The 23863-nt window shown below is 36.7% G+C and overlaps 1 protein-coding gene across 2 annotated transcripts in view; it reads left to right on the top strand.

Moving 5' to 3' along the window:
- Positions 1–23863, top strand: part of BRCA2 (BRCA2 DNA repair associated) — a 39207-nt gene that overhangs the window by 13783 nt on the left and 1561 nt on the right. For both annotated transcript variants that reach the window (XM_064441039.1, XM_064441040.1), the window contains 16 exons: positions 561–5375; positions 6207–6299; positions 7744–7813; positions 8203–8621; positions 9375–9565; positions 10140–10327; positions 15137–15307; positions 15616–15967; positions 16641–16796; positions 18892–19036; positions 19951–20072; positions 21127–21328; positions 21565–21731; positions 21820–21955; positions 22621–22880; positions 23259–23411. In XM_064441039.1, the coding sequence (XP_064297109.1) occupies positions 561–5375; positions 6207–6299; positions 7744–7813; positions 8203–8621; positions 9375–9565; positions 10140–10327; positions 15137–15307; positions 15616–15967; positions 16641–16796; positions 18892–19036; positions 19951–20072; positions 21127–21328; positions 21565–21731; positions 21820–21955; positions 22621–22880; positions 23259–23411 (7640 nt within the window). The remainder of the gene's footprint in view (positions 1–560; positions 5376–6206; positions 6300–7743; positions 7814–8202; positions 8622–9374; positions 9566–10139; positions 10328–15136; positions 15308–15615; positions 15968–16640; positions 16797–18891; positions 19037–19950; positions 20073–21126; positions 21329–21564; positions 21732–21819; positions 21956–22620; positions 22881–23258; positions 23412–23863) is intronic.

Raw genomic sequence — 23863 nt, 5'->3', positions numbered from 1 at the left:
GTCTGGGTTGATAACTTCTAAGAATCATAGAAGAATGGTAAAGTTGTATTGTTATTTTTCTAAAATTAGGGGGTTTAAGGCTCTACATCTGTTTCTTCCAGAAGCACAGAATATTTTTAAAAACAAATTATATAACAAAAGCAAGCACATACTCCTATTTTTAAAAGCTGCTGTTCTTGCTAGAAAAATTACCTAATATTAGGAATTGAAATACTTCTCTTTAAAGTTTGAAACAAGTTCTTGTGTTGAGATGCAAGGAATGGAAGCCCATCTCTTCAAATTCATTACAACGAAAAGTTGATTTTTCTTTTTTTAACTGATATCATTAACTTCAGGCTACTCACTTGTTTCTGGTTATTAGTACATGATTAGATTAAACAGATATCCAATCATGTCAAGGTGTTCATATTTGGAAGCAAAAGTTATATTTATGGTACCAGTGTTAAGCATCTAGAAATTATTTAATGGGCCAAAATTTTATGCAAATCTGAATCTGCATTTGTTTGCATAAATGAGAACTAATTTATTAACACTTTTTCTTTCTATAATGTCCTTTGTAGACTGCTTGCTTTTTGCTGAGAGAAAGCATTTGCAATCAAATATCAAGGAAAACAGTTTCAGCACTTGCACTTTAAAAGTGGATATAATGGATAATTCGTCTGATAATTCCTTCAATGATAGGCTGAAGCAACAAGACCTGAGAGTCTTGGGGAAAAACACAAGAGAAGATCAACCTGCTACGTCATTAAAATGCTTAGAAGTACCTAATACACAGAAAGAAGGCACAACAGATGCTTTAAATGGTGAAGTAATTTCAAATATAAAACATAAAGTTCTAACTTCAGCATGCCTAATGGCAAGAAAGCGTTCCAGATTGCTCCCTAAAGGGTCTTGCTTAGAGAAAGGCGAGGAGGATGAGTATATGAGTGCTAATGTGAATGATGGAGCTACTGTACCTTGGAGCCTTAAAGAACAACTTGCGTGGCCTTCTCCTAGGGATAATGAATGCTTGATGGATAAGTACCATGACACTACGTCTGTGGCAAACAGCGGTTTCAATAATACTTTGAGTCAGATCAGCTTTGGAATAAATGGAGTCAGTAGTGATTGTTGCAATAAAATATCAACTGATAAAAGGCATGCTACAGACCAGTGGTCAGTAGTTGACTATAGAGAAGTACATGGACCTTTGGAAATAAACTGCTCAGAAAAGGATAGTACCGCCTTAAAACAAGGGGAGAAAACAGATGCAGCTGCCTTGTCAGAAGCTGTAGCCAACAATCAAGAGCCAAAGTCAGTTGAAAACAATGAAAGCTCTCAAGCAGCTGCTTGCAATAATGTCACTGTAGACAGTGCTAAAGAATTATTAGATCGTACAGATGATAATTCTTTAAATGAAGTAATATCTGAAGAAGATAAACAAGTAGCACCTATGTATTCTAGCACAAAGTCAAAGGTGAACCTGAAGTATAAAGGGAAATCATCAGGAAATCTTAATGCATGCAGTTTGAATCTGGGCTTTGGTGGCTTTCAGACCGCTTCCAATAAACAGATTAAATTCTCTGAAGTCAGTATAGCAAAAGGCAGAATGCTGTTCAAAGATATTGAAAATGAATGCTTTGAAGCCTCTTCCATGGAAAGCGTCAGAAACACTTCAGATCAAGTTAAAAAGGAGAATATGTTTTTCTCAGATTCAGAAAGCATGTTGGACAGTAATTTATCTGATTCTTTAGATTCACAGAGAGGTTTTCTTGAGCCCAGGCATACGCAGTTTATTCCACATAAAGCTGACTTGTGTGAAAGCTTTCCTAGAAGTCAACAGTCCTTGCAAGAAACAAATCAAACCTTGACAGCAAGCCAAGAAGCTGAAATTGCTGAACTTTCCAGTATCCTGGAAGAAACGGGTAGTCAGTTTGAATTTACACAGTTTAGAAAGCAAAGTAACGTGATACAAAGTCCTGCCTTTCAACAACTTAGAACTGTAGAAACACATGGAACAATGAATGTGGAAAATATTCCTGAAACAAGGAAAGATGCTGATTTTTGCAGTACTTTAAAATATGAAAATCAAGTAAAATATGACAAGTATTGTACTAAGCAGGAAGACACAAATGAACACTCTGAAGTGGTGGAATACAAAAAAGAAGACACAGTGCTTTTCCATAAAAATGACAAAAAGGTTACTTTTACTAACTTAGACAGAAATGAAAGTAGAATATCTGGGAGTTTTCCAGTAGCTAAACAAGACAGCTTTTCTAATTTTGTAGGCTTTACTTCAGCTGGAGGTAAAAAAATAAATATTTCTAAGGAGGCTTTGACCAGATCTGCTGAGCTCTTCAGGGACTTGGATGATGATAACTATTTGTTTAAATCTTCTGAACCTAGTACTAGACGTCACAATTCAAATGGGCACATGTCTTCTAATTGTAATTTTGTCAGACGCCTGACAAAAGAAAACAAAGGAAAAACAGTTTGTGTTTCAGATTTCAAAAGCATAGATGCCATTTCCCACACAGGTGCTGCTTCCTACCATGTGCAGGAAAAAATTGAGGAAAATAGTAGTACCCCATTTAAGGAAAATATGGAAAATTGGACAGAAAGATCAATAAATGATAATGAAAGTGTTAATTTCAACAGTACTAAAACTATCATCAATCTATCATCCATTAAAAAACATAACTGGAATCATAAAACTTCTAAACAATTTTTGAATCAAGGAGATTGCCAAATTGAAGGTAGTTTGCAAAAAGACTCATTAGATGTAACATGTGTAGGAGATTCTGTTAGAACTGCAGAAGAACATAGTTTAAGCATATCAGATGAAATGGAAAACCTGTCTCCTAATCAGAAAGGAGAAGACAGAAAGCAGAAAAAAGAAAACATGCTACAAAAATTTCAGACTCCAGATGGTGGTGATATATCCATGTCTGATGCGGCTTTGGATAATTCTGTACACCTGCTCAATGTACAGTGTGGAGAAAGAGATGTAAATGTTGTGGAGAACTCTGATAAACAAAAGACAAATCATAAAAATGTGGAAGGAGAAAACACCATCTGTGACAAGAACTTGTTAGTGAATGAAAGCAGAATAAAAATAAGTTCTTGCCATCATTGTCAAATACCTTTTGAGCAAGAGGTCAATGTTGAAAAAAATGAAACAAAAGGGAGTTATCTGACTGGTTTTCATACTGCTAGTGGTAAGAAAATAACAATTGCTGATGGATTTTTGGCTAAAGCTGAACAGTTTTTTGCTGAAATTGTTGATGTAGAAAAGGAACATAACAAAAACTTTGAGAACCCCTTAAAGAAAAGGAAATGTGGTAAAAACTGTGTCAAAGATTGTGATTTGTGTATTGAAAACATTGCTCAATGTGATCAAGAAAAACTTAATTTTAGTAAAAACCTTGTTCCTGAAGAACCTGGAGATCAATTTAAACAAACCGTAGAGAGCAGTCCCACTAAACACGCTGTGATTTCTGATACTGTTGAAGTAGATACATTTGTTAATCTAGGTGAAGATTGTGAAAGAAGTTTGGTAACTTCGTATGTGCATAAAAAAGCTGATGTCAGACCTCAAAAGTCAGAACTGGAGTCATTTCCCAGTCAGGAGAGTGATGTTTTAAGTAGAACTTGTTTGTCAGAAGATAGAAAACTGTTTGCAGAGAGAGAGACAGAATACTTAGCAAAAAAGAGGGATGATTCAGAAAACGTACATGATTTTCCTGTGCACTCTGCATCTCTGCATTTAATGGAATTATCAAATGAGCTTGAAGATAAATCTGTGCCTGGAGATACAAAAAATACTTTATTTGTTAAGGATAGTAACAATAAATCTAATCAATCCCTCCTTTTAACTTCAAAAAGTAGCTCTTCTCATTTGAACTGTGACAGTAAGGAATTTGTCTTGAAACATTTAAATGAACCTTGTGCTGATATAAACTGCTTCACAGATACCATAGTTAATGCTGGCCAAAACCAGTCAGTAGTCAGTCTTCCTGAAGATGAAACTAATTTAACCAGGTTAAAAGAAACAACACTTAATGTTGAAAATCAAAAGAGTGATCTGAAACAAATTGTGTTTAGTACAGCAAAAGGTAAAGCAGTTTCTGTTTCGGAAAGTGCATTAGCGAGAGTCAGACAAATGTTTCAAGATGACTACTGTGAATCTGTAAAATATGAAATTGAGACTAACTCAAAAACTAATCAAACAGAAATTGCTGGAAATTCACCTTCCGTCATTCATGCTGAGTGTCTTAATTCTGGTAAGTTTTTAAATACTACAAAAAGTGAAGAGATTAATTCAGCTGCATCTCATTTTATTAAAATAAATGCAAGTACTAGTGAAAATGGCCACCAAGATACAAATACATTTGCAGATGCAAAGTCTGTTCCAAATTCTCAGAGGCAATGCTTTGAACAGGATATTAAGCTTTTAGGGCACTTGACGGTTCCAGATAAGCAGATAAAGCAGTTGGATTCTTCTATAAGTAATCTTGGATTTTTTAGTACAGCAAGCGGTAAGCCTGTGCAACTGTCAGAAGAGTCCCTAAGGAAAGCTAGACAGCTTTTTTCGGAAAAGGAAGGTAATCATTCCTCAGATATACAAGAAGCATTTTTAGTTGAGGAAGGTGTTGAAAAGTCTGAAATGCACACTGAAGTAGATCCTGGGAAAACACGGATAGTGTTGCCAAAAGAGGAGGAAACTGCCAGCACTGAACTGATTTCAAATCCAGCTTTTGGATTCAGCACTGCAAGTGGAAAGCAGGTAACAGTCTCTAAAAATGCCTATCAAAAAGCAAAGGCAATTTTAAACCAATCGGTTGACTTCTTAAGCAGTGAGCTTTGTGTTACAAATCAACTTAGTTCAATTAAAGAGAGTAGTCAACATGTAAAATCTCTAACTGATAAACTGATCTCAGAATCCAAAACTGAGAAAAGCTGCAATGAAGACTATGACTTAAAAAGCCTTTACCCTGAGGAAATGAAGTCTTCCCGAAGCACTCACCATGTCAAAATGCCTGAGTACATACCATATAGTAAGAAAAACAAGCAGTTAACGTTATTTAGAAATAGCTTTCAGCAGGAGAAGACTAGGTTGTTCGGAAAAGGGCAGCTGAGTCTAGGGATGAAAACAGAGTCTGAAGAAGTTTCATGTAATGCTACTGCTAAAGCAGAAATTAATAATAATCTTTTCCAAACTCCAAAAAATTACTTGGAAGTAGAGGCTGCAGAAAGTGCAAGAGCTTTTATGGAAGATGATCTTTCTGATTCTGGAGTAGAAATCCATGCTGCGCAGTCCTTCAGTGGCACACTGGATAAAAACTTTCAAAATAAGACCTTTGGAAAGAGGCGCTTTGAAGAAAAAAACTCACTCGGTAGGTCTTTTGTCTTTCTATGTTCAACTCCATATTTCTGCACAGTGGCTTGTTTGGGGCTCTTTTGCATGTCACATTTATTTTTAGGTCATACAGGAATTGAAGTTCTTACTCTTAGTGGTAATGACAAAAATTCGTGCTGCAGGCAATAATTCATCCAGTCTTTCCAGCCTTAAATGCACAGTACAAGCTAAATCTGTGATTAGTAATTTTGAAGGTGTGCAAGTTCAGGTACAAAGGGCGGGCAGGCGAGTGCGGGAAAGTTTGGGTAGGCATGAAAAGGCAGACAGAACTCTCTCAGTCCAGCTTGAAAAAAGCTGTGACACAGTTGAACCATATCCTTAGCTACAGCTTCTGTAAAAGTTGTGTTGCACACTTTTTTAGAATTCTGTAGGGACTCTGGTTACTGAAAGTACCAAAGAAGATGCAGGTGAGCTGTGGGGCTGAAGTCCACTGTGGTGCAGTATCTGAGGCAGATTGTCTCAAGTATGTTTAATAACTTAAGGCTCACAAATTTTGATTTGGACAGAATGGACCTACTGACCACAAAAGATTCTGCAATGGACTTCATTATATGGAGTCTTGAAATCATTCTTGGTGACATAGTATACAGTCGTTCTGCACAGAAGAAACTTCTGCACATTGTGGTGAAGCAGCTCTGTATTTGAAAAGGCTGTTGAATATAGACGTGTGATCTGAAAAACTTGCTACTTCTGCTTGCTCTGACTTCTTGAATATTTTACTTAGAAATTGTAATTAAGTTATACAGTATTGGTAAGACACTGAACTTAAAAGGAACATCACTTCTAAAAATCTGTGTTTTTATCCTAGGAGAACCTCCAATTAAGAGACAGCTACTGCTTGAATTTAACAGAACAAAGAATTCCCCCAGATCTTTGAAAGCTTCAAAAAGCACCCCTGATGGTAATTTTAGTTGTCTTGTGTTCTAAGCAGTAACTTGATGTCAGTTATCATCTTTAGAATTCTTCAATTTCTAATAAGCTAACATATAATAAGATTGTTTAACTGCCTCTTTTATCAATATAGTCATGAAAATTCAGGGAAGCTGCTACGGTAATGTCTCTGCTGACTTGAAATCACATGATTAATGGTATGCCTTATTCTGTAGAATGTATATTACAGTGTACTACTTCTGCAAGAACTCTGGTTTAATTTCCAGCTCAGTAGGAATTTATCCAGTTTCTCACAATCCTAAATCTCACAAATCCTAGTCTCACTAGGAAGAATATATTTTATTGATCTGTAATCTCTCAGTTAACAACTGTATCTACAGGAAAATAAGATGGTACTGGTAACTTCATCATATAATAATTACTGATACTTACTGATAGGTGTCTACACTACAGATGCTTTTAATATTTTGAGCCAGTAATATGGATGCATATGAAAGTCAAATCAAGGTTTTAAACTTTGAGTTGATGCTTGATGTGAAGCTAGTTAGTGATTTAACGTATTAGGATAATGTGATTTTGGCTACGGCTTTTGCTTATGGGATAAGTTGTGTTCTTTAAGGAACTTGTTCTTTCTAAGCACTGTAAGCTCTTAATTAGAATTAAGTATCAGGATTCATCAAATATGTTGGTTTAACCAGTATATTAGTTCATGAATGCTGTCCTCAATCTGTTCTAAGCATAAACCCCATGATTTAAAGAAAGTTTTAAATGGCATTTGTAAGTTGCTGCTAGAGAATAATTTTATACCCTTCATATGTAAATATTGTCGTACGCTGCAGCAGGACCTGAACAGCATTATTCTTTGGTGGAACAATTGAAAGCAGTTCTACTCTCTGGTAGAGTCTTGCCTCTGATTTCTGGAACACATGGCATCTTGTATATATGACTTCTAATATGAAACTTCCTCTTTGCAGCTGAAGGGCATAGCACAAACTAGTTTAAATTCCAGGCAGACACAATTTAGTTATGTTGAGAATTCCAACATAAGCATGTCCTTCAATGATGGACATGGAGTTGGTGCAAATGTGCCCCTTTCTGTTGTAACTTTAAATTAAAAAAAAAAAAGTTGCTAAAAGGATTCTAAATTGAATGGTGAGCCTACTTGGAATTAAATATATGATAAATATTTTCATTTCAGGAGACTAAAAACATCTTGCAGGCTCACAAATAGGAACTTTTGAGAGTTCAGCATTGTGGTCACTTATCCTTTAGATCTGGCTGCAATTGGTGTGAAGATACAAAGACTTTATTTTGGGAGGGGAGAACATAGATGTTTAAATCCACTCTGGAGGCTTTTCTGTATATTTATAATATTAATATAGGGGAAAAGTGTGCTTTAAAAATCTATCCATGTAATGTACCCATTCAAACTTTTTTTTCTAATTATCTTACAGGCATTTTCAAAGACAGAAGAAAATTTATGTACCATGTTCCTTTAAAACCTGTAACTTGTCAACCCTTTGGGTGAGAATTTTATAATATATTTCAGAGTTCTTCTAATGCAATTTCTTAAAAACTTGCAAGCTCTTCAACTTTTTAAAAATACATGGTAATAATTTGCTTCCCAACTTTATAAAAGACTCATAATCTTACTTCAGAAAAAGCATATTAAACTACCATATAGCACACATTGCTGCACTAGACCAGTGGGATGCTAAAAAAAATTTGCACTTATATTTCTCATTTCTGAATAGAGAAATTAAGTATTCCATTTTTAAAATGTCAAAGGCTATTTTGTCTTTTCATTGATGTAGTGTTGAAAGTTGTATTACTAAATTAAGAATATCAAAATCCTAACAAATATTTTGTCAGGAAGCTGAAACCTGTATGTTTAAATGTTTTCATGTATGTAGGGCTACTAAAGAACGACAAGAAATCAAGAATCCTACCCTTACTCTACCAGATCAAGACTTGAAAGGATTCAAATCTAAACCTGTCATTTTTCAGCACCATGCACTAAGGCAGTCTTCAAATGGTACTTCAGGGGTTTTTACTCCATGTAAGGCCTCAGCGCAAGAGAGTGAAGAAACAAGAAGTCTGCACAAATCTGGCAAAACTGTTAAAACTTTTATTCCACCCTTCAAAACCAAGCTGACATTTTCTCCAGGTGAACAAGGCAGCAGCAAAAGATCTGACTCACCAATCAGCAAAAATATGACTGAAGAGATGGAATTAAACCAGATCACAAATGAACAAAATATTGCTGAACCTCAGGATCACCAGTCTTGCATCCAGCATGCAGCAGACACTGACCTAGAAAATGGCAATTTAGGTAGTTTAAGATTTTGATCACTTACTTATTGTGAATACTAACTATCAGAACTGAACCTTTAAGGGTTTTGCATATTCTGTCAGACTTCATTTTAAATACAAATAAGCTTCTTTTAAAGCTTGGTGTTTGGGTGGGTTGTTTTTTTTTTAAGGAAAATTAGGAAATTAGGATGATTTGTGTCTTTTTCCAAAGAAGCAGAGTTTAAATGCTCAACTGTTTGACTTGATTTAGCAGGTGGGCTTATGTTTTCTAAGACCTCCTGATTGTTCCAATGTGTATAATTTATGTAACTTTTACAATCAAATCTGAATTTTTTCAGAAGGATTTATTGTGTATACTTGAACAGGTGCATGAGCATTTGCAGAATTAGATCCCCTATTTACAGGTTAAAATCTCAGGATTATGGACTAGTTATCATCAACCAATTTCTGTTCATATAGTGTTTTCTGTGAAGGTGAGAGTACAGTGTGATTATATGGATATATGGATTTTAGTTTAGTTCATAGACTTATATATTCATATTTATTTCCTAACATTAATTTAATATAAATATTATTCAAATACCTTCAGTAAACACTGGTTTTTAAACGCTTTAAACTTTGAATATTTGGATTGTTACAGTTTCTAAAAATCTGCAGAGTGGCTTAGAAAATGTGCTTCTGTGAACCTGCTTTTATAGTGTGACTGTGTATCTTAAATGGATATATACTCTAAAAAGGTTTTAAGTTTCTTTTCCTTTTTTCCCCTTTGCAGCTATGGTCAAGATGATGACAAATCTCCGCTGTGCCAGAGATCTGCAGGAAATGAGAATTAAAAAGAAATATAAGCAAAATATTAGCTCAGAGCCAGGCAGTCTCTATGTCATCAAAACATCTGCAAGAAATAGAATCTCCCTGAAAACTGCAGTGGAAGAGAAATCTCCTGGTTCTTATTCTGTAGATGAGGTATATTGATAATGTTTTATTGTGTATATTTCCTGGAGTCTGTTCCTTAAGACAAGGAAACAAAACTCAGAGGCTTTTGAATAGATATATTCTTCAGTTTTGAGATAAGTATTTACAGTTGCTGTTATACCAGTTGCTACAGTTTTAAAGTAGCTTTGAATATCCATAGTTTTAAAGACTATTCTAAATAATAAGGGTCATAAATGTCTCTGTGGTGTTATAATCAAATGAGAGCAGCATCAAGTGAGAAAATCCACCAATTATATTTGCTATTGACTTTTAACCCATTTGAAGAGCTGTTTTAAGATAACACACGGTTAAAATTTAAGCTTAGGTAAGTCTACATCAAAAGCCTCTTGCTTTTGCTCCAGTGAAGGTACAATACCAATTGAACTTTTTTAAACACTTTTAAAGCACACGATGATGCTGTTCTGCTAAAATAATTGCTGGGAATTTGGATTACATACGAAAAGCCAAGGTCACACAAAAGCTGTCTCAACCTCAACGATACAAAAATTCTCAGCTGAATTCTTACTCTATCGTCATTCTGGTTTTTTGGTCTAATTTTTTGCAGCTTTATATGTACGGTGTTTCAAAACATTGCATACGAATTAATGGCGCAAATGCAGAATCTTTCCAATTTTTCATCAAAGACTTTTTCAGTAAGGAGTATTTATTAGCTGGAAATGGGATGCAACTTGCTGATGGAGGATGGCTAATACCTACAGATGAGGGAAAAGCTGGAAAAAAGGAGTTTTACAGGTACTGTTATATATGAACTTGAGACAAATATGCTTTTTATTGATGATTCTCTTATCCCCCAGAACAGATCCAACACAGTGATCTTTTAAAGCCTCTGACTAAATTTTACTGTGCATTTCTAGTACACCTCTGTTAGTGTAAATAAGGATATTGTAGGATTGTAAATTTAGTATGTAGACTGATGTTAGTGATCTTCACTGACTGTTAAGGGGAGCATACAAAGTCAATTTTAGATGATTTCTGGGAATCCTTCAACAGTGTAAATGGTCTAGAAAAATATTACTATTTCTGTTAATTCAGCGCTTTACCATTTTATCTAATGAGCATTAATAGGTTTTGAATTTTTTTTTCAGTTGGGAAGAGGTTTATTTCTGTTGGGCTCTAGAGTTTTTCGACAAATAAAGGTTGACTGGGGAGGTGCTTACGGCTTCTTTGGCAGGACAGGGCAGAAAATGTTTTTCAATATAATAATTTCTTTAAAGCTGAATTATGATTTGAAGGAAGCAAAGACTGCAGTGGCAAAACTTACTGATTTATTCATTCAAGCTTTCTTTTCAGTATATGTAAGAAAAAAAAAGGTGTACAAATAACCCTTGCTCTTGGACTCTTCCTGGTCCTTCTATTCCTCCTTTTTGCAGGTCATTTAAGATGAGCGGAAAAAAAGTGTATCTGTTGAGTACATCTCTCCTAAACACTTTCATAAAAATTATGTTTTGTTTTACTGTAAGCAAGTTTGTACATTAGAACTTCATCAAAAGCATGTGTGATAGAACAAGGAACTACCAGTGTGCTGTTGTTCCAGCAAAACTTCAGAAAATACTTTACCATTGCTTTCTCTTTTTTCAAGTCAGTGTTGCTGTTGGTACGCATTCACACAGACACTCAAAGCAGGGACCTGTGTTTGAGTAGTATTTGTAGTCAAGCATGCACTGCCAGCATATGTAGTATCAGAATTCAAGAGGTTTGCAATATTTGTTTCCCAGTACGGAAGTATGACAGAGAGAGGTCTGTTCCAAGCTGAAAGACTGCTTTTATTTGAAAGTTTGAGTTGGTGAAGTTGGTGCCAGTGGCCCAATATGGGAAAACTGACTGGTATAAGATGTGTCTTCCACTTTGTGATCTCTATGTCCTCATGAAAAAAAAAACCTTGCTTTTTGCTCTTGCTAATGAGTCAGCATCATTATTAGCCTCTCCCACGTGACTCTGGAAAACGTTTTTGATACCAAAGTTATTGCCATGCTTTGGAAAATGTTTTTGGTGTCAACAATATTTGTTCAACTTGGAAGAACTGGGGATGTTCTGTGTCCATACCCAACAACTACTCAGTGAAGATCAACCAAGTGCTGGAATTCTCAGAATCATAGAATAGTTTAAGTTGGAAGGGCCTGCTGGCAGTCATCCAGTCCAAGCCCCTGTTCAACACAGTTTGAATTAATTACTCAGGGACTTTTCTAGCTGAGTCTTGAGCACCTCCAGGGACAGAGATTCCACAACCACTCTGGATGACCTGTGCCAGTTGACCACTCTCATGGTTTAAAAATACCAAAGCAAGAACCCTTATCCCTGATTAGAATTTTCCATGTTCCAGCTTGTGTCTGTTGCCTCTCATTCTCTTGTTGTATGCTTCTGAGAAGAGTCTGTTCCTGTCTTTTCTGAATCCTCCAGTGAGGTAGCTGTAAACAGCAATAAGGTTTCTTTGCTTTCTCTCTTAAATACAACCAAACCCAGCTCTCTTAGCTTGTATGTCATGTGGTTACCCCCCAAGAGCACAGGGGGACCACGTGGGTGGCCCTCTGCGGGGTTTGCTCCAGTATACCGGCATCTTCCGGTGAATCCAAAACTGGACAGAAACTTCAGGTGCAGTCTCCCAAGGGCTGAAGAGAGGGGAAGAACCACTGCCTTTCAAGCTTTGCTCCTAATACAGCCCAGGTTGGTTTTGTGTTTCTTTGCTGCAAGGACACATTGCTGCCTCATGGTCATCTTGTCCACAAGGACCTTGGATCCTTTTCTGCAAAGCTGTTTGCCAGACAGTCAGCCCAGCCTGTTGCTGTTGCATGGGGTTGTTCTGTTGCATGGGGTTGTTCCATTGCAGGTACAAGACTTTGCTTTTGTTGCATTTCATGAGATTCCTGCCAGCTTGTTTCTCCAGCTTGTCCAGGTCTCTCTAAGTAGCAACCCTGCCCTGCAGTTTATCAACCACTTCCCCAAATTTGGTGTCATCCATAAACTTGCTGCAGGTGTGTTCCATGCTATCATCTGGGTTGTTAATGAAGACATTAAACAACATTTGTCCCTGTACTGATATCTGAGAGGTGCCACTAGTTACCACCCACCTGCTGGACTTTGTACTATCGATCACAACTCTCTAAGCTTAGCAGTCCAGCCAATTTTACACCCACCTTATCTACTTATCCAGCCCATATCTTACAAATTTCATGATAGGAGACTGTAAGAAATTGTCAAAGTTCTTCCTAACACATGCAATATCCACTGCCTTCCCCTTACCCACAGCACCAGCTACTTCATCATAGAAATCAATTGGGTTGGTTAGTCATGATTTGCTCTTAGTAAATCCACATTGGCCATTCCCAATCACCCTCTTGTCTTTCACTTGTTTAGAAATGGCTTCTAAGAATTTTTGCATGCTGCTCTGGAAGTTCTTAAGTCTCTGACAGTACCTCAAGTTTGTTTCAGAGCAGTCCTTAAAACTGATTGTGTTTTTTTCTAAATACTATAAAGCAAAGATAATCCTCCCACAGTTCCATTTTGCACCCTGTGGCATCACACGCCCTAACTGTTTCACAGACAGCTATGGGATGTGTAGGCATATGCATTTACTCAAAGGCAGAGTATGCAGAACTTGACCTAACTTGTTACTTGTCTGTTTCCTCCCCATTTGGCAAGTATTTTGCTATTAGCGATAGCATCCCTGATTCTGCCTTTCCGTCCAGTGGTGACATGATTTTCGAGTGTTTTGGTGATGTACCTTGCTAGATGGAAGGTTCTTACAAAGCATTTACGGTAGGTACATAAAAGACTGTCTGGGATGTTCATGCACATGCAATTATGGTGCAGGACCTCTTGCCTACATGTCAGTGTTCTGGGATTACATGCATTTTAGAAAGCAAGCTGGTCATTCTTTTCTCATGTGAAATTGCTATTTCTAGGCTGACAAGCAACGCCACTACAAAAATTAATAGGAAACATGAGGTTTAAGGTGGTTTTTGTCAAGAAGCAGTAGATCTCTGGGAACAACATATTCAACTCTGGATCAGTGTCTTTGCAATCTGCACCTTAGGCATGCTGGAGTTAGTCTTGATTAATTCCACGCAATTTTCCTGTGAATGGGAAAGATATTAAAGTGTTTGCACAAAACATCTTATGCCTAGATGTGCCAAATATTGGCCTTTTTAGGCAGTCCAACTTCTCATTCCAAAGGCAGCTTGTCTTAATAATAATTTTCAGATGTGCTCCTGATTCTGTGGTCAGGCCATCAGATGTATGTCTTTCCCCGCATTTATTTTTCAGAAACAGAAGAGAGAAACCACCAACATACTGCTAAATATCCTAGAATAGCCACAGTGGTTTTGGTGTCAGAAGCTGCTCTGGGTGGCAGCATCAATCTGACCCTGAATACCAGACACAGTCGGGAGCAGTTTGTAGAGGTTGTTCCACAAGAGGTTGCCTTCAGTTCCTGTGTCTCTTCTGGATTTGTTATATGTTAATGCATATGGTTGTGAATAAATACCTACTGGTTGGTCAGCTGAATCAGCCTCTTTATCCCTTTAAGTATATTAACTAGATCTCCATCAATTGGAATATATATGCCTTCATTTAGTCACCTGTATTTAGGATCCTAATCTTGAACTGAATTCTGTCTTTAACTCCTGAATTGCATTGTCCTTCACAAAAGATTACAGAATATCTCCTACAGCTTGAGATTACTTTGTTCTCTTCCAGCGTAGTAATAATTAATTTGAAGATCATGCCTGCTGCTTATCTTCCTGTGTATGACTTTTTGGCTTTTAAGTTGTTTCTTTTCCTCACCCAACTGCAATATAGTTCCTCAAAACCTTCCTGAGGCTTTCTGACAAGTTGGATATCGACTTTTGGTAGGACTTGTGTTCTAATCAGTCTAATGGCTCAGCTGTTTAAATCTCTGGCCTAATTCTTTCTCTCTTAATGAGGTGGCCTCCCTAGTGGCTGTGAGAGCTGGAAAAAAAAAATAGATGTTTCCAACTCAACTCATACAGGTCATGGTGGTACAGTTTGGACTCAACACAAAGAAAGTCTGTCTGAGTGGTCACTCAACAGAAGGAAGTTCTTCAGTAGTAACTGAAAGCTCTTTGAAATGTTTGTCCACATGCACGCTTAAAAAAAAGAAACAAAACCAAAATGCCCAATCCACAACTTTAGAAACTGTGAAGTAGAACGGGATGGATTGGAACGAACTCAAGCAAGCAGGGGAAATTCCAGGGCTGAAAGGGAATAGAGCACACCTCTGCCCTCTATGCTATGTGCATAACTGTGAAGCAGACAGAGTGTGCCCCTGGAGCTACTGCTAGGGTCAGAAGTCTTGATTTCAAGAATGCATGCATGTATGCACATGTGTGCTGCCAAAGTGTATGAGGACAAAATTTCTGTGTTCACACAATAACCAGATCAGGTTATGTAACCTTCCTGTTTTCACTGCAATAAATATTCCTTTGTTAATGTTGCCTATGTACATACACTGAATACAATGCTAGGGAAAAACAGGCAAGTAAAAACAGCGTATTTCAGGTTAATTTATTAACGATTTACCTGCAGAGCCCTCTGTGACACTCCTGGTGTGGATCCCAAGCTAATAACAGAGGCCTGGGTTTACAACCACTATAGGTGGATTGTATGGAAATTGGCAGCCATGGAAGTGTCTTTTCCACATGAATTTGCTAACCGGTGTTTGACACCAGAAACAGTGCTGTTGCAGTTGAAATATAGGTAAGTGTATAGCAATGTACTTGGAGTTGTAATCTGTGATACTGTGTGTTTTCCAGTTCTTAATACTACAAAATAAGCATCTCTACCTTGTATTTACTGTTTATCAGAATGCTTATATTGTTCAACTTATGCATATCAGTATTAAAAATGTAGTGCATGTTATTTGCAAAAACTTAGGTAACATTTGCTTTGCTACAGTGGTACTTAATCATGTAGATTGCTTAAACAAAATTTGTTAAAATTGTTTTTAAGGAAAAAAATGTGATGGATTTTGCTTGCTTTAAAGCATCATGACTTCTTTTTTGTAGGTATGATTTGGAAGTTGATAAAACTAAGCGATCAGCAATCAAAAAAATAACAGAGAGAGATGATGCAGCAGGTAAAACACTTGTACTGTGTATTTCTAAAATCATATCGCTAAACGCTGTTGTATCTCCTAGCAGTAGCAATAAGAATGTGGAAAGTAAAAAAGCAGCAGCAATAATTGAAGTTACTGATGGCTGGTATGGGATTAGAGCTCTTCTGGATCCACCTCTTAAAGCCTTCTTACATGAAGGAAGGCTGACTGTTGGTCAGAAGATCATAGTGCACGGAGCAGAACTTGTTGGCTCTCAAAATGGATGTACGCCACTGGAAGCTCCAGATTCCCTTATGTTAAAGGTAAAACAAAGTATTAATTCAGCTTGGCTAGATGTGACCGAGAGACATGATAGAGGCTATTTACCTGAGCCACGTTTTGTCAACAGAAAAAAGTTTTGTCAGAGCTTTATAAACAGGCAGTTTTGTTGAAATTTAATAACCAGATTTCTAAGACATGACTTAAAGTAGCTGGCACTATCCAATAGGGTTGGAAGAGGAGTTTATAATACAAAATTCTTTCAAGTTTTGCTACGTGTTTTGTCAGTTCCACTTCCTTAGAAAAAAGTGTTTATCCATCACAGACAATACGGAAATTGGAGGAAGAATGGGGAGAGAAAAAAACAGGTTGTGAGAGGGTGGGCTTACAGGGGAAGGTGTCGACTTGTTTGGGGATGAATAAAGTGCTGGGTGAAATTGCAGCATAAAAATTTTGCTCCTCTGTTGTAAAGCAATGGCTTGTCTCATAGGTGCTCATTTCCTAAATAATGTTACCTCATCACTTCTTTATTTCCTGTTTAAAATACATTCTTCAATGTGAAAAGAAACTGAAATTAAGATGTAATGTGTTTGGGTGGAGAAATTAGGTATTCTTAGTGAGTTTAGTGTGAAAATAGTCTTTCCTCTAAATATAATAAGATGGATATCTTTTTGACCTACCAGTGACAGTTTATCATTCAACATTTAATTTATGCAGATTTCAGCGAACAGCACTCGATGTGCGCGATGGCATGCAAAACTAGGATTTCATCGGGATCCCAGACCTTTTCCTTTGCCTTTGTCATCGCTTTATAGCGAGGGTGGTGCAGTGGGGTGTATTGATATCGTTGTTCAAAGAACGTATCCTGTTCAGGTATGGTGTAAGTACTTTATTAATCTAACAGGTTCTGAGAGATCTAAATTCTATTAGTTAATTGCCATATCGTTCCTCAAATCAGATATAATATAGACAGCTAAAAAATTTAAGAAGAGGTGCTGTTATGTGTAAAATGAACAGGAGTGATCCTGGCAGTGTGCATGTATCTTATATTTCTGACTGGAGTATCCTGCTATAAGAATTGCAGTTTGTGCTCAGTATCTTCTAGTTCGCTTTGGTTTCAGCTTCAAAAAGCCAGAAGTAATTGAATTTCAGTTCTGTAATCTAAAAAGCACAGCACTTTTTAAAGGAGAAAAAATATTGACAGTTTCAACTCCAAGTAGAAATGAAACCCAGTTTTTTCTATTATTAACACACATATCCCTGCAAAGAAGTTAAATATTTATCACCATTAGTAAGATTACTTTTTCTTACATATGGCTGGCTATATTGTCTAAGACTTACTATTTTAAAATAATACTGAAATACAGCGTGATTATGGTGTAAAATAGAATGAAGATGTTCTAAGTAACATTTTATATCCAGACATTTTAAATATGGTCAGACTTTACCATAACTGTAACTGCTTGCTTTTGTAACAGTACCGACTACAAAAAGAAAAATATTTTTGTTAGTAATCAATCCTCTTTAAAATGTTAACAGTGTAACCAGGATACAACTTTCAGATTTTGTTAACTTTTCTCAGAGCGTGTTATACTTGGCATGTACATGTAGGAGATTTTTTTCATTGCTTTCTTTCTGAAGTGTTGTCCAACTGTTGGGCAATGTAGAATGAATTCTGCAAAGGTAATAGCAATATTTGGTTTGGATGGTTACTTTGATATTTAGACCATTACTTCAATGGAGGAAATTGCAGCACTTGCTATGTGAACTGCCTGATAGAACTAACATTTATTTAGGTCGCAGAAAAGGGGACTGTAATCTGTAATCACATCACAGTAAATAGCTTCCGGGCTGGGAAGGAAAGTGGTGCTTTGTATCTCACTGTATCAAGAGACAGATGTGCTGATATAGATTTTTTAAAAACAAAAACACTGAGACTCTTGTTCAAACCTACCAAAATGATTGGAAGACTTGGGCTGTCTCCTTTTTACCTCAAGAGTCAAGGAGTGTAGAAATTACAGTAACCCTAATGAAAGGTGTCAAACTGAATAGAGCAGGGAATACATGGCTTGCAATTAATGAGGCACACAGAGCCTATTTCAACAATTCACTGCCTCGTAAGGATCAGTCCTTCAATGTTCAACCTGCTCTCACTATACTCCCTTGCTGCTTCTCTATGCTAAACCTGGAGTTCATCTGATCCTGTTGCTTAGCTAATTTAATTCACTAAACCAGGAGTAACTAACTGATAATAATAAAACCCTCCCTAACAAATTGCTGTGTGTTGAATTAACAAACAGATGTGTTCTGATGAGGCAGGTATGTGCTAGAGCCAGTGCGAGGAAGAAGATGGGACTGTGCAGCAGAGAGGGAAGGGACCGCTTTTGGCAGCAGTGATCTCTTTGTTTGCCTCGCCTGTCTCTTCAAACCAGGCACTTAAGGCATCAGGCAAGCCAGTTCTGGCAGGGTTGCAGGCAAGGCTGTAGTTCTCTAGAACCATTTCAGGCAGAAAAAGTTTAAGAGCATTTGCAGAACAGCATCATAGTTCTTTTACTGCATCTAATCTAGCATGTTGAGACAGTACAGTTGATGTGAAAAGACAAATTGAGTAGAATGCAGTTCTGGTATATTTCTAAGCAGAGTTTCGTTTGTGTCTTAATGTATCTACCAGTGGGATCAAGCTATCTTCTAAATTATAACCTACCTATTACTATAAGCTATGGTTTCTTCAGCTGTTAAATCATGCTGGTTTGACTACTGCTCAATTCTGTCGGTATATCTTTTTAAAGTGAAGATTTACTCACCAATGCTGTGGGGTTTTGCCTTTTATCTATTATACTGAAAGAACTTGTGATCTACTGCCTGTTTGTTTTTCAAAGCATTTTCACTTAGCAGTGAGTATTAAAAGGAAGTTGGATGAGGTTAAAAATAAAAAAACCTGTTTTTTGTTTGAATCTTTTTATTTCAGTGGATGGAAAAGACATCAGCTGGCACGTACGTGTTTCGTAACAGCCGAGCTGAAGAAAGGGAAGCTGCCAAGCATGAAGAGGATCAACAAAAGAAACTGGAAGCTCTGTTTGCAAAAATCCAAGCAGAATACGAAAAGCATGAAGGTAAACCTTTCATTGTTTCAGAACATGTAATAAGAATGGACAGACTTTTTTGGCATTTACAGAAGAGTTTAAAGAAAGGGACAAAAACTTCCCTGGTGATAGAGAAGCAGAGATAAGGTGTTGGGTTGTTTTCTTTGTCGTTGTTGTTTTTGTGTTGTATTGTTTTAGGTTTTTTACTCCCTATGTATCAAGACCTTTCAGAACAAAACAGTTGCTTGCTTGGCTTTGCAACATATACTGGAAACCCCAAAACAACAACAAAAAACCCCCACAAACCTCCACCATTGAATTCTTAGTTGAAACCAGAGATTGCTTTATAATTCTTAACACCACTGATATGAACTTCCACATATCAGTCACCTCATTGTGTTGTTTTACATTTGACTGGCAAACTTGTCTATATTGGAGTCTACTACGCTGATGGAATTCGTCAAAATACTAGTAGCAAAATTACTTACCTAAGAAGAGGGTAATAGTTTAGTGTAATGAAGCTAACTTGGCTTTTAGTTGCTGTCCTAAGGAGGCTTCATGTGCAGGCCTGTGGCCCCCTGTTGTTCCAGATCTTGGTGTCTTTGAGACTTTTCTGCTGTATGAGAGGAAGTGACAGACATCTATAGCCATATATCGACAATGGCAGCTGGTCAAGTCTCCTACCATCTCCTAAGTGCAGACACTGATACTGGCTTCCCCAAAGCTTGTATAATGTTCTAATCTGTGTTGTATTTAAATGAATGAGATTTTTTTTCTGCTTGTATTTTCCTAATATATATGTGCATATATATCAGTTACTATATAGAAGTGTTTTGTGGTTTTATTCTGGCAAGGCTTAAGTACTACCAGGCTTCTTAGGTAATGATTTTTTTCTTTTTATGTTGAGTACAGCAGTACACTTTAATAGCTTTTTTTTTCAACAGAGAGAACTAGCAGAAGAACACCAAGAGCACATATAGTCACGAGACAGCAAATCCATAATTTGCACGATGGTGCAGAACTTTATGAAGCCATTCAGAATGCATCTGATCCTGGCTATATGGAGGTAACTGTAGATCCTACTGGGCTACTTCTGAAATGCTTGTGGAATAGTTTACTATTTAGTAGCTCCTGCTAAAACCAACTGTTAAATTACTATTTATTTTTGCTACCTTTTAAGATTTTTCTACAGTATGCTTATTGCTAAGTAAATTAAGATTAAAAATTTTGAAAATGAAGGCTTGTTAAAATAGATTAATACTATCTTGGATTGCAAAACAGAGTAAATAATTTTCTCGTTATAAAAGTGCAGGATATAGCACAATTAAAAGTTAATGTTACTTGTAATTTTATTAACTTTTTGTCTTGCATATATGAAAATTAAATGCATCTCAAGTCTTGAGTTTCACAGACTTACTTTTGCATGCTGTTCACTGAAGTGTTTGAATGGCTATATTGTTGTTGCTCTCTTCACTCCCTGTTCCAGTACAATCACTGTTTTTAATTGTTTATGCCTTTATTAATAAGATGCAAGTAATTAGTCCCTGCCGGTTGTTAAAAATTAAATGAATGCTGTGCCTTTTGCAAGTCAGGGTCCTTGACTGTCATACAGCCATACAATCTGTGACTTCATTTGATAAAATGTTACGTTTATCTGTGATGCTACATGTAAAGACATCTGGATCTTGAAGGCTTGGTCAGAAAGGTAGCACTCCTGATGCATTTTAGCATAAATCACTGTGTCAGCTCAGAGATAGCAGCCTGCTGAGAGGTGCGACTCTTCTTACAGATTTTTTTCCTAATATTTCTTCTTTCTTACAAAACAGGCAAGTATACCTGTTACATTAGATGTTCACCTTAGTTATGCATTCTTTAGCAGACTTCTCACTAATTTTTACTTAAGAACAGTATGTAATGTAATACTTAGACAACGGAGCACTAGCTGAGTACCAGTCAAGACTGGTGACTCCCATTGTGCTATTCCAGCCCTAGTAGTATATCAGTTTAACAATAAATTGCTTGCCAGAGATGAACACTTAAGAAAGAGGATATCTAAAAATCTTGACAGGATATTCTTAATTAATAAAAAAGGTACTGAATAAATTTTCTCTTGGTTACAGGGATATCTCAGTGAAGACCAGTTAAAAGCTTTGAATGCTCACAGGCAGTTGATAAATGATAAAAAGCAAACTCGGATACAAGAAGAATTCAAGAAGGCTTTGGAGTCAGCAGAACAGGAAGAAAATGGTTGTTCCAAGAGAGATGTGTCTACTGTATGGAAATTATATGTGGTAGACTACAGAAAGCAAGAAAAACATAAAGGTTAGTACTTGGAAAATTATAAATAACTTTTATCTAAGCAGGGTAACTGGCCAACATGCAAGGTAGATTTGAAGAGTGTTTCCTAACAGTATTCTAGCTTGCATGTTAATATTTCCAGTTTTATTTGGGTTTTGGTTTAGGGCTTTTGGGTGGGAGGGAGTGTTGTGGATTTATATTGTTTAAAAGCCTTGAAATTAATATTGCACCACTAATATATCTTAATCTGATATTGTTAGGAGTCATACTGAGTATCTGGCGTCCACTGCTAGATGTTTGTTCCCTGTTAAAGGAAGGCAGTAGGTACAGAATCTACCAGCTGTCAGCATCACAGTCTAAAGGAAGATCAGACTCAACCAACATACAATTAACAGCAACAAAGAAAACTCAGTATCTACAACTATCAGTAAGTGCTTTAACTGCATAAAGATGTATCATTAAAATGTATCACAGTCTATACAAGTAAAAATGTTAAAAATTTTGTGTTTCTTCAGGTATCACAGGAGATGCTGGAACAGATTTTCTTTCCAAGAAAAGCTCTAAAATTCACCATTTTGCTGGATCCTTCTTTTCAGCCACCGTGTGCTGAAGTTGATTTAGTTGGAGTTGTAGTTTCTGTTATCAAAAAAGGTATGTTGTGGACCACATTCATGTCCTCCCATTGAATAAGCACTAGATATTTTTATTTCAAAAGTCAAAGTTACCTTGGTGTTGTACCTGCATCAGGCCTGTGAAAACCTGCTAATATAGCCCATCGCCATATGTTGGCAGATAATTCTCTTTTCCTAAAGAAAAACTGTCTTTTCTTACTTTTAGCTCAGGAAGAATTTAATAAGGGAGGATCTAAGCTCAAAAGCAGCTTTTCTTTAGTTGTTTCCATAAAAGGTGGATGTAAGTTCTCACATCTGTGTTCAGCATGTGCAGAAGTCACATCGTGCATGTATGTGAGCTCTCTCTGCTGTGTACAGTTTCATGAATTGAGTAGAACCCAGGCACTGGAGCTCATGGGTAGGAACAGGTGGATAATCTGCTGAATAAAAAGGAAAAGCACCATAGTATTATTATTTTTTTTAAGCACTAGAACAGACTTCTAGTTGTTCTCTGTAATCAGTAGGGAGATAGTGTAGAATATGAATGAAGCATCAACCACCTGTTACCACACAGATAGGCTGCCATGTTATTTATCAATTCTTTCTAAGATGTACGTGACTTTTTTTTGTATAGATGCAAATTGCTGTAAACAACCTTTTCAGTACAGATTTATGCTTTAATTCAGACTTTTTTCTTGCTTTTAGGTTTCACTACTATGGTGTACTTATCTGATGAAAGCTACAATTTGGTGGCAGTGAAGTTCTACAGAGATCAGATTAGACACTTTGCTATTGAAGATATAGTTGTCCACTGTTCAATCATTTCTGCAAGCAACCTTCAGTGGCAATCTGAATTCAGATCAGAAATTCCTGTGCTGTTGGCTGGAGATTTTTCTGTATTCTCAGCCAGTCCAAAGGAAAACTATCTTCAAGAGAAGGTTAATGAACTGAGAAGTACGATAGAGGTAGATCTCCAGATTTTTAGTTTATTGATTAATTTTAGTTACTGCTCTGTCACATTCTTCACCAAAAAATCCATTAGTACTAATAAATCTTTAAAACAAGTAATGCACATAATGTTGATTTTCTGGGAGATGGAGTAAGGTGTTAACACACTTTTCCTTGAGGACCCTCCAAACAGAAGTATTTTTTTTGTTAACAGTAAAAGGAAGGTATGATATTTCCTTCCACAGAAAGCGCAGCAGTCTTCTAAGTTGTTGGCTTGATATAAAAGAAAGTTCTAGTGGGATGAGAAAACAAAGTCCTAAATACTTTGTTTATGAGCATATAGTAATTAATTTGAAAAACAACTATTCTCCATTGTAATCTGTTCTCCTTTATAGAATATGGCCTTATTTTGCTCTGATGCAGAAAGTAAAGTGATGAATTTACTACAAAGAAATGCATTGCTTCCACCTAGTCTAACTAAAAGATGTGCCTTGGAATGCCTCTCTCCTTATTCCAGCTCAGGTCTTTGTGCAGAGGATAAAAGTTTGGTAAGCTTCTGGTAATTAATATTGTGCTTATACTGACAGTATGTACACTAAGGATATAAGCATGTTTTATACTGATAGCTGTGGTGAGTGGTCTCACTTCTCAGCCCACTCCATAGGTTCTCTTCAGGGGAATGCAAGCTGATTAGAATCTCTATCTGTGTGTGGGTTTAGGATTATTCCCCAGGAGGAACTGTGAGACTATTCCTCCAAGCAGTACATGAAAACCTCCCCTTGTGGCCTGTGTTTTCACTGCATATTTCAAATATTCTGAATTCTATAGTAGTAAAATTAATCCTCCTTTCCCTATATATGATTTATTGCTTCCTTGGTCCTATTGTGAAGATTATTTGACATGGATGTTACTGGAAGGAAAAATCTTGATATGTAAATTTTAATTTCACAGCATTCTGCAGTTCCTGCCCTTGCTTAGAGAATTTACCTCCTGGTCTTTT

The sequence above is a fragment of the Phalacrocorax carbo genome, chromosome 1 (genome assembly GCF_963921805.1).
Source record: "Phalacrocorax carbo chromosome 1, bPhaCar2.1, whole genome shotgun sequence".
Lineage (NCBI taxonomy): Eukaryota > Metazoa > Chordata > Aves > Suliformes > Phalacrocoracidae > Phalacrocorax > Phalacrocorax carbo.
This window is presented reverse-complemented; position numbering and strand designations above follow the sequence as displayed.